At 44.2% G+C, this 13,341-nt stretch overlaps 1 protein-coding gene across 1 annotated transcript in view; it reads right to left on the bottom strand.

The window, feature by feature from the left end:
* Positions 1-2,140: 2,140 nt before the first annotated feature.
* Positions 2,141-13,341, bottom strand: part of Chn2 (chimerin 2) — a 267,743-nt gene continuing 256,542 nt past the window's right edge. The window contains exons 9-13 of the mRNA XM_036181787.1: positions 12,378-12,551; positions 10,231-10,308; positions 8,221-8,358; positions 6,240-6,345; positions 2,141-3,887 (exon numbers count right to left, since the gene is read on the bottom strand). Coding sequence (XP_036037680.1) covers positions 3,716-3,887; positions 6,240-6,345; positions 8,221-8,358; positions 10,231-10,308; positions 12,378-12,551 — 668 coding nt within the window. The 3' untranslated portion in view covers positions 2,141-3,715. The remainder of the gene's footprint in view (positions 3,888-6,239; positions 6,346-8,220; positions 8,359-10,230; positions 10,309-12,377; positions 12,552-13,341) is intronic.

The following is a 13,341-nucleotide window of genomic DNA, read 5'->3' as shown; positions in this document are numbered from 1 at the left end:
GCTTCTCTCTTTCCACCATGAGTTGGAAACCAAATTCAGATTATCAAGGATATGTAGCAAGTTCTTTAATGCATTTAGCCACCTTAGCAGTCTCAAGTCCTCTTTTATTTTTATTTATTTAGTTAGTTTATTACAACTGTGTTTGTGTGTGCCTGTGTGTCAGTGTGATATAAGTGTGCCATAGCATGTGTGCGTATGGGAGAGGACAACTTTGCTGAGTCCGTTGACATGGATTCATTCCAGTGTTAGAACTCAAGTTGCCAGGCATGTATGGTGGCAGCCTTTCCATGTGGAGCCATTCCAGACTCTTAAGAGCACATACTAGTGCTGCATGAATAGCCTGTATCCTGGGATACAACAACAGAAAAGAAATTAATGACGACACCCATGGAAGTTGATAGTCTAAAGTTCACTGGATAGAGGTATACTAGTGTTGATTTCTTGGTTTTGCTGGGTGTGCCCTGGACTCACAGGACAGTAGCATTATGGGAAATGGGCTCACAGCCATGTAAAAATTCTCTAGCATCTTAGCCACTTTTCTGTAAATATAAGACAAACAACTTAAGAGTTTCTCATTAAACATTAGGGGCTCCCACACCCCTTACATTAGAGGCTGAAACTCTTAGCATGACCAGATTTCTCTTACAGCCAGACTAAACTTCTTATTTAATCATTTCCATGCGATAAGCCTTTCCCTTGCCTCTACCCTTTCAGAGTAAGGGAAGCTTGATCCAAGTTCGCTGGAAGCTAATAAATGTTAGATTTTAAAAACTAAAGAACATGTATCAATTGGATTTTGATAGAGGTTGGGATTGTATAAGCCACCCACATTGGTTTTCAGTGGAGTGAGGATAGCCCAGACAGCCTTCATCTGGCCAATGCTGTTTCTCTCTGATGCTCTCTGCACTCCTGATGCAGCGACTCCTCCCCTTCCCTTCACTGTCATCTGCTGCCATCCTTAACTTACACAGCAGATCCCAACCCAGTCAAGACCAGAGCTTCTGAAAATCCACTCACAGAGATGGGAGGAAACAGCGGCCCCTGCCACCTTCCTGCTGTCTTCTCCCACTCCCCCTGCCCATCCCACCTCCCACGAATCCCTTGTGGAAATCTCCCAAACTGCTTTTCTTTGTAGTTGGTATTATCCCACTGGAAGGATTGTGGAGCCAGATGGAGCTATGTCAGGCTGCCAGATGGTTTGGGTGACAGGTGTGGTGAGCGGGCTACAGATTAAAGGAAGGTTGAGGGGACCAAGTGCTGGGGTCACGTTAGAGAAGAAGAGTCAAACGAATCTCCTCACAGCACACTACTGAGTCATGTCCCAACGTCCCTGAATATTGCCGGGACTTCATCTCAACCCAGGGCAAAGTCTTCTCTGTTTCTTTCTTCCCTAGTCCCATGTGATGATCCACCCTCTCCAGCCACTCTTAAAGTGGTAATGAGGAAAATCAATGACTGGTTATTTTAGGCCACACGGTTCTTTACAGTGTCACAATCTGATGTGATGGCCACATTTCCAGAGGCACATTCTCATCTCCAGCCTCCCTCCTCTGCATCCTGTCTCCTGCTTCCACTAGTCAGATCTGGTATCAGGCTAATTAGTCTAGAATCAACGTGGGCCTTTCTGACCCCCAAAGTCCTTGTCCTTTGTTCGAGCCCCAGCAGCATTTTATCAGAACTCTTTACATAGTGGGGAGGGGCAGGGGCAGGGGCATAGGTGCAATGTGCCTTTCAGAAGTGACAAGTCTTTACCTCCCAGCAGGTAAAGTGCATGGAGAAACAGATTGCCCAGGTTATGTGGGGATGTTCTGGGGTCACCCAGGTGAACTGTGAACTCTTTGGGGGTGGTTCAGGTAAAGTGGGGACTCTTTGAGGTCCTACTTCATCTTGTAGTTTGCTAAATAGAATCCACTGTCAAATGTATCTGAGAACAAGATTTTGGGGCGGTGGTAGTGCACGCCTGTAATCCCAGCACTCGGAAGGCAGAGCCAAGTAAATCTCTGTGAGTTCCAGGAAAAGGCACAAAGCTACACAGAGAAACCCTGTCTTGAAAAACCAAAAAAAAAAAAAAAAAAAAAAAAGGAGAGATTTTGAAGAGTCTCATCTTCTGCCCCCAGATACCACTCCCTTAACACACTTCAAAATGATGGACAGAGCATTTAATACATGGAATGCTTTTCCTTCCATTTACACGGTTGTAAATTACAAAGTATTGCTCACTTCACAAAATAAAACCATTTCCAGATTATTTTTGACAGTATCAAGAAGTACAGCAGAAGCCACAACAAACAAATCTGTACAGTGTGAGGAATGTTGACAGCAGGGAGCAGGCCAAACTGAACCCCAGATGCCAAGATTCTGCCTGCAGGGCCTGGGGAAGGTACTGGACAACAGTCTCTGCAGTGTCCACCCCCTTAACATGGAGGTTCTCTTCTGGGTGCTCCAAACAAGACTGGTCAGTACATGGGTCATCTCAGACAATCCACACAAAGACACTGCAACTGGCTTTAAAAAAATCTAGATTTACAGTTTTTGCAGTTTTAAATATTTTGCCTATCTTACAAATATAGAGATCTTGGTGTGAAAAACTCATGCCAAGAGAAATATAACCAATAGGATGGGTCTCTAGTAATAAAATTATGTTAAATTATCTTCCATACAGAATAAATTTCATGAAGGAAAAACATTTGGTAAAAAAAAGTCCTATTTATTCATAACTTAATAATAGGTTTATAAAACAAAAGTAAGGAAGAAGACTCAAAACAACGATTCTGTGGGTTCATGATTCATCAATATGGAAACATGGTAAAGAATTTCAATTTTCCATTGACACAAACTTGATGGTCAGCTGAGGAGAGGCAAAGTGCTAACTTGTGATGTGGCCCAGGTGCATCCAATGTCCTCAGGTCCCTTTGGGTAATAAGACACACTCTGCATATTCCAGGACACACACTGGAGATATGGAAAGGCCACAACCAATTCCATAACATCCTCTGGGGAGTCACAAAATGCTTATAGAAAGGAAACTTGTGGATGCTTCTGGCCATCCTAAGAATCACTATGAACATACACTATCTCACAGCAGAAAGCCAGTGCCAAGCCAGCCTGTGAAAAGCCGGGACATGGGGGGAGGGGCGAACTTTCATTGAAGCACTAATCAGGACAGAGGTATGTCAAGGTGATACTGCATTCGCGGTCAACGTTCACCAGCCATCACAGCAAGAAAGGGGACAAGGTACAGGGCAATAACCAATGCACTGCATTGAGTTCTATTTGCTAAAATAAAATAACATTCTTGCAGCTAAAATAAAATACATTTTACAATATAGGATTCATTTAACATTTAACATATAGAATTGTCTTCTTTTTTTGAAGGTGGAAAATGTATACTTGTACCAAGTACCTTTATGAATTAAGTTCCTTTTATTACTGGTAAGACTGAAGCTTAAAGATCTACATTTTTTTTTTAATAAGTTAAAGAAAGGTTTATTAATCACTCTTCCAGCAAAACGGACATACATAACGAGGCACGGCGAAAGACCCAAGGTAAGGGGTTTCCTACCCTCACCCTTGCTCTCCTGTGGAAGAGGGAGACACAGTCCCCAACTCTGCAGTCCACTGTGGTCCAGGAAATTCTGCCACTTGTTTGAAAAACAAATCAAGTGTAAGAAATGTTTTTATTCCGTTAGCGATACCAGCTCATTTCCTTGATGGATTAGAACAAAACGTCTTCGTTTTCTATTAAAATCTGCACAATCAGCTTTTGGTACCGCATGTCATGGAGGGTGGTGAGGGTGCTGTCCTCGGGGGGTCTCATTAGGGTAGGCCCGAACACGATCCCCAAATTTTCTGCATTCATCAAATTGTCCTTTTCATTCATAGTAACCCTGCAAGGCAAATACAGACACCTCAGGCAGATTTGCAGAAGGACTAACATACTAGCTATTTGCACTTTGGTTCCAAGACCATCTTTGGGTTCAGGAGCCTGCAAAAGCAAATGGAGACTAAGAATGAAAGACTGTCTTTTAACAGGTAATGTTCTGATTTGTTTTCCTTTTTTAGTTATTGATACTGCCTTCAGTCAGTAGAACTAAATGACGTACTAGAATCGACAGTGAGGACAGTTTACAGATTGGGAATCTGTCCTTCCTCTTGAAGAAATGTGCAACTGTTATTTAGGGGCTATCGGTTGGAAGGGGCAGAAGGTCACTTGCTGACCCATGGGACCTTCATGGGCCTCATACGGAAGTCTGGTTTTCATCACTACTTCCTACAGGTCTGCATGCTGGAAAGAGGGGCCAAGTGTGGATTGGTACCATAGGGGAAAGACTGTTTGTAGAACAGGCTGCTCTGTGTTTAGGAAGACCCTGGCTGTTGTCACAGGGCAGGAGAATGGCTGGAATGTAGCCAGACTGGAGGGCAATTGTTTATTATGCCTGGTTCCCAAAGGATGAGGTACAGAACAGTCATTATTGTTGGACCGACATCCAGAGAAGATCCAAAGAGGCTTTAAGGAGGAAATCTAAGTCCTAAAGTTGCGCTACTGGTTTCTCTGTGGAATGAATGATGATTTTCCAGATTCTGGCCTTCAGGAATTTAGTCTTTTAAGGGTGTTCATCATAGACAAAAAGGAGTAAATTCTACAAAACAGAATGGACTGTGTTAAAACTGTGTTTAGGTTTTACTGAGAAACAATCCCTTGCTCTCTGTTCCCTTGGAGCAGATTCAAATTAGCCACTTCATGTTATTTTTGATCAACTCAGTCTGAATCATTTTCATGCTGCAGAGCTTAAAAAAAAAGCAGGAGAGAGGTCATTCTTCACCCTGGAAAGAGGGACCTCAATTGAGAAAAAGGTCTTCATCAGATTGGCCTGTGAGCCATTTTCTTGACTGATGATTGACATGGGAGGGCCCATCTACTGTGGGTGGTGCCATCCCTGGGCAGGTTGTCCTGGGTTGTATAGGTAAATAGCACGAGAAAGCCATGAGAACAAACTAGTGAGCAGAGATCCTCCATGGCCTCTGCTTCAGTTCCTGCCTCCAGCTTCCTGCCTCCAGGTGCCTGCCTTGAGTTCCTGCCTTGACCTATCTCAATGAAGAAATGTAAGCCAAATAAACCCTTTTCTCCCCTAGCTGCTTTTGGTCATGGCCTTTGTAACAGCAACAGAAACCTAACTAGTCCAGACATGAGTATGTGAGAGTGGATGGTTGTCATAATAGACCTGGCCATGTTGTTTTTCTGAGGTTTGTGGAGTGTCTGGAACTTTGGGCTGGAGAAGCCATTAGTGCTCAAAGCTTAATGGGGTGTTCTGTGTGCTCTTGGAAGATAAGAATGCTGAGAATAGCCATGGAACCTTCATGGGACCAGACTAGACCCTCTGCATACAGGAGACAGTTATGTAGCTGGGTCTGTTTGAGGGGCCCCTGGCAGTGTGATCAAGATCTATCCCTGGTGCATGAGCTGGCTTTCTGGATCCCACTACCTATGGACAGACACCTTGCTCACCCTTGATGCAGTGGGGAGGGGCTTAGTCCTGCTTCAACTCAATGTACTGGCCTTTGCAATCCCCCCATGGGAGAACTTACCCTTTTGGAGGAGAGGATGAGGGGTGGGTCAGGGGAGGGGCTTAGGCGGGGTGGTGGTGGTGGTGGTGGTGGTGGTGGTGGTGGTGGTGGTGGTAGTGGTGATGAAGCGGGAGGAGGGATGAGGGGGGATGAGGGGGAATCTGTGGTTTGTACGTAAAATGAATAAAAAATTCTTTTTTAATTAAATAAAAAAGAATGTTGGGAACAATGCAGGTGGTGGAGGCCTGGCTTGTGAAGTTTCAGAAGGAAGCAAAGACCACTTCAGGGCTGCTCACATAGTGGTTTGAACTGTGTGGTTCTGGTCAGCTGGGGTGAAGAATCAGCTGTGATTATTAACTAGCATCCTTGAGGTAAAGTCTCCTGGAAGTATTTCCCAGGGTCAGCACACAGAAGTGGTGGTCCAGAGGGAGCCAAGGCTGCATCTCACACTGATAGCCAGACTTGGAAATAGGAAAAGTTGTTAGCCTTCCTCTCTAGAGTGGACAGAGGCTCCTTTAAAGGAAACAGTGCTGCCTTCCTTGGGCATCTCCAGTCACAGCTTCTAGAATCCATACCACACCAAGAGCTGCTCTGTGTACTCTCAGTGCGGTGCCCTGAATGTCTTCCTACCCTGCGCAGGTCAGGGGTGGTCAGGCATGGAGGTGTTGGCTTACTTTTTGAGGTGGATCATCAGGTATCGTAGGGTCTCATAGTGGGCAGGAGGCAGCAGCATCAGAACCTCATGGACAGCTTCCAGCCTCTCATCTGCATTGGCGATTTCTGTGAAGAACACACAATCAACAACACTGAACACCAACCATCCAGAGGGGTGATGAGAAATCTGTTTTCTTTGTCTTTATTGCAAATGGAGCATCTAACAAATTCACACAATCTCATATACTCTTTCACTCAGCTTCCTTGTGTCCTGTCTCATTCCAGAAAGAGCTGAGGTTGAGCACTGTATATTTAAATGGACATCTGTGAGGCAGGTAGCTTTTGTGCTCACCATCCAGGGAGCAAGAGTCCTGTAGTTTTCTTAACTCTGGTGGTGTATACACAGTTTGTTGCCCTTCTGAGGTCTGGCTGTGTTGAATCTATATCAGTGCTCTAATTTCCTTTGTGTTATGTGTGCCCTTGAAGTTGTCTGATGGCTCTTTCCTTCCTAGGCCTCCATTTCAAATACACTTTTCAATTCAAGGACATTGGCAGATGGGCCAATCAACAATGCTGTCAATAAAAGCATGTGCACAAAGGCATTGCAAGGGTTAACCTCGTGTGCAACCCAGGTTAGGAAGCAGATACTATGCACATTATCAATGGGAGGAAGAGTGTGTGGGCTTTGGGTCCCTGATAAGTATTGGCAGGCACTCAAGGCAAGCCATCCTGCTACCCCTCATGGGATGGAAATACTCACTGCTAGAACTTTCTCTATCTCAAACCACCAGAACCCAGGAAAGAAGGATCTTGCTAGGGGACAGGACCATCGCTCACCTGGAAAGTACATTGTGCATGGATCTTGTGGTGGTTTGAATGTGATTGGCCCCATAGAATATAATTGGCCCTCATAATCTCAGAGAATGGCACTATTAGGAGGTGTGGCTTTGTTGGAGTGGGTAAGGCCTTGTTGGAGGAAGTGTGTCACTGTGGGGGTGGTCTTTGAGGTTTCCTATGCTCAACATATCACTGAGTTTGTCAGTCAATTTCCGGTTGCCTGCAAGATGTAGGATTCTCAGCTACCATCTGCCTGCAAGCCACCATACTCCCACCATGATAATGGACTGACTTCTGAACTGTAAGCAAGTCACCCCAATTAAATGTTTTTCCTTTAAAGAGTTGTCGTGGTCATGGTGTCTCTTGACAGCAATAAAAACCCTAAGACATATCTCAACAGGCCCTTGCTTCCTCCTGTCAGACACTAACATATATACTAAAACCTTTAAAGATACATAATATCCCACAAAGCCAAAAGTAGTTCCTTACAGAAGGCTTGGCTTCACGTCCATACAGCTCAGCATCTGAATTCCTCCTGCTTTGTTACTACCCATTACCAGGCAAAGTGTGGCCCTTTCTCTTGACATACCCTTTACTTGCCCTCTCCCAAGAGCAGTGGGCCCAGCTGGTCAATGCTGGATGAGGAGCTGTTGGCTGATGAAGATAAATGTTGATGGTCCCAGGCTAGCTTTGATCTCCAGATCCTCCTGACTCTGCCTCCTTAAGTGCTAGGATTATGCAGCTCTACACACCTGGCTGTTTGTATTTACCTTGAACAACACAAACAGGCAAAGCCTGGATGTGGTTTTAGTTGGTTCCCAATGTAACTCTGCACAATGGTTTACATGTTCCTCTTTGGAGAACACAGATTTTTTTTTTTTTTAATTACAAAAATTTACTTTCAGAAAATGCCAGAATTGATCTCTCTGTGCTCCTGTCCAGGACACAGGGGGCAATGATGAGAGGCAGAGCTGCCTGGTTCTTAGCTACTGCCTGCAGAACTGGGCAGGTATGGATGTGGAACACCTAGCAAGTGCTATCTGGGTTTCTATTTGCTGAACTTCTGGGCCCCCACTCGACTAGGCCAGTGCTCATGAAAATCTTGGAAGAGTTCTTAGCTTTATTTTCACTGAGATGAAGAGGCCTGTAGTTTTCTGTACTTACTCGCTGCCTCTATAAATTTGGAATAGGTGTCATATGTGATGACTGGGATGGGTAAATCTCTGAAGTACAGTTTCAGGGCTCCGGTGATGATGTTTATGTCTGGGTAGATGTTAGCAGAGATATCGGCCTTTTCACCATCTGAAAAACAGGGAATGGTCCATGGCTCAATTAGATCTTCTCTCACCAAGTTAAAGCAGGCACAGGAAAAGGAGATTCCACACAGAATGTGTTCCGGCAAGCCTCAGACTCTCAGCTCCTAATAATGTGGGGCGCTTGGGGTGACAGAAAGGCCCTCAGTGAGAGAGGCAGAGCTCTGAACTGTGAGGACAGACAAGAGAGCAGCAGATGAGCAGCACTTCTCTACTTCCAGACCCTGCTAACCAGCCAGCAGAAACACATCACACTGGTTCCTCTTGCAGACACGCCTCTTCATGAAAGAGAAACAATCTAATATGAAGTGACATACGATGATACACATGTATGAAAATGTCATCATGAAACCTGCTATGTTGTGGCCAGGTCACCTTTGTTGTCTTTGCCCACGTTTTTGGCCTTGGACTAGAAGATCATATGTATAAATCATCACTGGATCTCTTTGGTTCCCAAGGCCTTTTGTCAGGCTCACTGAAGTGTCTTTGAATTTGACCCTTCCTACAATTGTACAAAGGTACAATTCTATTTCTTCTTAATTGTTATGGTTATTCTCAAGGCATTTTTTTTGTGTGTGCATAGGTATGAGTATATGTATGTATGTGGTATGTGTATATACAATGTATGTACATGTCCCTTGTGTGCACACATGGAACCAGGAGCCACCAAGCCCCAGCTATCCTCCTATCTCCAACCCCACAGTGTTGAGCTTACGAGCACACATGAGACCATACCCAGATCTTTACGTGGGTTCTGGAGATTTGAACTCAGATCCTCTTGTTTGATCACCAAGTGCTCTTACCTGCTGGACCATCTTCCCAGCACTTTGAAGCATTCTTTTTTTTTTTTTTAAATTATATTTATTTTTTAGGGGCCTAGCTGTGCTGTGCCACAGCTCACAAATGGCAGTCAGAGAACAACTTGTAGGAGTTGGCTATCTCCTCCATCGTGTGGGTTTAGGGGATTGAACATTGGTGGTAGGGCTTGGTGCCAAGTACTCATTCACTGAGCCATCTTGCTGGCCCTTAAGGTTTTTTTTTTTTTTTTACTTTCAAGTCTTACTATTAGTATCAATCTATTTCACCTAATACAGGTCATGAGCTTTTTTTCTGGACAAATATTGTTCAACCATATGGGGATTATTAACATAGTTTATATGGAGAATTAAAAGCATAAGTGCCTTAGCAAATTGATTCTAAGGTTTTTTGTTTGTTTGTCTGTTTGTTTTTTGTTTTTGTTTGTTTGTTTGTTTGTTTGTTTTCGAGACAGGGTTTCTCTGTTTTGTTTTGGTGCCTGTCCTGGAGCTCGCTCTGTAGACCAGGCTGGCTTTGAATTCACAGAGATCTGCCTGGCTCTGCCTCCCGAGTGCTGGGATTAAAGATGTGCATCACCACCACCACCTGGCAGGTTCTAAGTTTTTAAAGAAGCTGTCAGATAGCTAAAAGCACAAACAAAGACAGCAAATGCACAGACAATATGATATTAAGAGAAAGGCTCCTGGATTTTGTGTGTCCCTAAAGAACAAAGGACTTATCTCCTGAACCCCGTGCTTTCATTCCCAGCTCCCTTCTCTGGAACCTTGAGAAAAAGCGATCAGTGAGATCCTGAAATGAGGATGCAGACAGCGTTCTCTGACAGTGTGTGGACAGGCTTCCTGTTCAAATCTTCCAGACACTCTTCCTCCTGAGGTTACCTCTCTAAGGAAACACTTCTCCCAGAGAATTTTAAAGCTCGATTCTTCTGGTTTCTGAAGAAGGACTCTCAGTAGTTCCCAGACCCCACTTCCACTCTAAGTGAGCTCTTGCTCTGTCATAGAGGGTACCAGGATAAGTCAGGAAGCATTAAAGAGTTCACACTCACCTCTGTCAAATGCCATCTTGACATCTTCAATGTGTTCTGTGAACCCAGAGACTCTGTAAATCCCTTCCGACTTTAATCCTACAGGACAGGGGAGAGCAGAAGAGAGGGGGAGCCTTTAATTTTGGTGTCTCATGGCATTTAAAAAAGCCACTCTGATTTTCTACCTGCACCAAGTGCTGTCAAAAGTGAGCAGATTTGGCTAGGTAGTAATCTGATTGATGCATCCTGCTCTGTTGCCTAAGAACTTGGCCTTTTCCTACCAGTCTCCACGTGAGTCTGTCTTCATCTGCTTGTTGGAGATGGGCTTCTCAGTGGAGACCAGGTCTTCCCCCTGCCTGGCTACGAAGTGAGCCAAGATCTAAGATTCTCCCTATCTACCCCTGTTCATGAGAGTTCCACACACCCATTTCACCAATGCTGGCAGAGTTCAGCTTCTCTCTGGCTTCTTATTCAGCCATGCGGTGTATTGTACATAGCCATCTTTGATTACCCCCAATTTATTAGAAAAATCTAAATTTTATAGCTTTTTATGTCTAATCATAAATAAGACAGTATACTAACTTACTAAGTATGTTTGATTTAATTATTCCACTTTCAGATAGATAATCATATAAATTAGATGTGGTCAAGTTAAGTTCTATTTAATAGCTTGAAAACTTCATCACTGTAAGAAAGAGAATGGAGTATACTGATGTGTTGGACCCATGCTGAAACCTAGCTTGCCCTCCTATACCCAGTGGGTGACATACAAGATTTAAATGGCAGAATCATTAGAGGATCACATTCCACGTGTGAAAAGGGAACAGGTGTCAAAACTGAGCTACAGCAAAAACGAATGACCCGTATATTCTGTCTAACTCTTGATAACTAACATACGCTTCTGGTTTTCAATTTTTACTTTTATGGCATATGTAATATGCCATATGAGGGCCTGTACTAAATACAAGGGATGGGGGTCTCTGCTCTTTTCCTGGGACCATGACATGTTTAATCTCACAAGGCTCTACCCTCTCATGGCAGGCATGCTTGGTTAATTTCAGTTCTACCATCTCATGGCAGGCATGCTTAATGACCCTCATCTTTATGTTTGGTATCCACTGTTGAAATTGCCACTCTTGATTAACTGGAAGTAAGCCACAAGACAAAACCTGGGTGCCACTCTGTTCCAGGTAGTACATCCAAGCTCACCCCAGCAAGAGTGGGGCATGCATGGCCAAAGAGAGGTCATAGCAGTTTACAGAAGTACACAATCGTGGACATGCAATCCTGCTTGTAGGGGGAAAAGTCAACGAGGGAGACCCCCTGGGAAGCTGATCACCACAGGCAGTCCTGAGAGATGGGCTGGAGTTTGTAGAGCAGCAGAGGCTGCCAGCCATCGTCCTAGTATTTCTTTTCTTATCTCCCTACTCACAGAATCCACTGTAGTGGCCACTCACCTCTTCATTTTGTTTTGTTTACTGTAGACACCATGTGACCAGCCACCCTACATTTCTCATGCCATGTCTTCCTGTGATGAACTATACTGTCAAACTGTGAGAAGTATAGATGCTTCCTTTCTCCAGCTGCTGCTGCCTGGTATTTTGCTACAGTAATGAGAGAAGTAACTAATACAGTTGGTCATTTGGGAAGAGTGGAAGGTGCTTGCACAGATGTGCCCTCCATGCTGGGCACTGTACAGGTCCTTCATATGTATAGACGTGTTTTGATCCTCAGCACCACCTTCTGGGGGTACAACTGATTTCACTCACTTTACAGAAGAGGAAGCATATTCAAAAAGGGAACAAGTCCCTTGTTTAAAGTACTCAAACAGGACGAAGATGTCTTTCTCTGTGACCTGTGGTACTTTGGGTATAGTTACGTCTATTTGTCCCTCTGATTCTCCAATCTACCATCTTGAGGCTGAGAATGGAAACTTTCATATCATCAGTCTCTAGCCTGTATTTAAATGCTCAGTAAACATCTGCAGAAACAGAGGTTACTGGTTGGCTGTAGTATATTTATCTGATTGATGTGTGTTTTTGTGTGTGTGCAAGTCATTGTCATCATGAGTAGTAAAGTCAGTTGGTTTCCTCAATAAAAATCAATATAACATAGTAAACATAATATAATTAATATAATAATTTCATGACAGAGAGTATTTTCCAAACCTCTTGCTTCAATTTCCCGAATACATATGTCTACCACCATGGGTCTCTGGGTATTATGAGCTTTCACAAGCGTGGTGAGGTCACAACAGTACACTTTCTTGATCCTCTTGAGATCAGGCTGGCAGTCATTGGGGACATGCTTGGAGCACTGTTTGTGTACGTTTAACCCACAATCTGTGAACAAAGAAGCCACATTAGCCTTGCTGAGTCCTTTCGTCAAATCCCAAGACAAGTTATATGCTGCCCAAATGCATATCACAGTACCCAAGGGTTGGATGGACTTCCCTGGAATGTCCATCCCATCCAGAGAGGGTGCTTCTCACTAGATGAGCGTGAGATTCATCTTGACTTGGAAGTATTATATGATTGTACTGTCCTTCTGACTGTCTCTGTTTTCTGGACCAGAAGAACAGAACACCTGGCTGACACAGTCAGGTCACTGGTCAGGGTGCTAGGAGGCCTTTTCTCTTTATACTGGGGTTCCTGGGGGGTCCACAGGCAGCTCTGGGATATAGATTCTCAGAGTTAGTTTTGGCTCATTAACAGCAATGAGGCCCCTTCTAGGCATTGCCTTGAATCCCTGATGCTCTTTTGTGGGATACATAGTCACTGTCTGCAGGACTGTCTAGTCTTTGATTTGCAGAGCTCCTGACTTCTATTCCCTCTGCCTTTCCTGGAGACCAGCCTGTAGTTTCTAATCCTCCTTGCTGGAAGTTGGAGGGGGCCATCCCCTTCTAGTTGCTGTGCTGTGATATAGAGGAAGTGACGTGGAACTGTACTCCAGTATCTGAGAGCTGCTATTTGACGACAATGCCTTGTAATGTGATGATTGCAGTCATTATTTATAAAGCTTGTACCCAGAGCCAAAGCTGAAAAGGTGCTTTTGAGTTCAATGCACAAATTAAAAGCTTTGTTAGCAGCTGGCATCCACCAACGACCTTTCTCCACAATTACGAGACACAGT

This window comes from Onychomys torridus, chromosome 3 (genome assembly GCF_903995425.1).
Source record: "Onychomys torridus chromosome 3, mOncTor1.1, whole genome shotgun sequence".
Taxonomy (NCBI): domain Eukaryota; kingdom Metazoa; phylum Chordata; class Mammalia; order Rodentia; family Cricetidae; genus Onychomys; species Onychomys torridus.
Note: the sequence above shows the minus strand (reverse complement) of the source record. Positions and strands in the feature narration are given on the sequence as shown.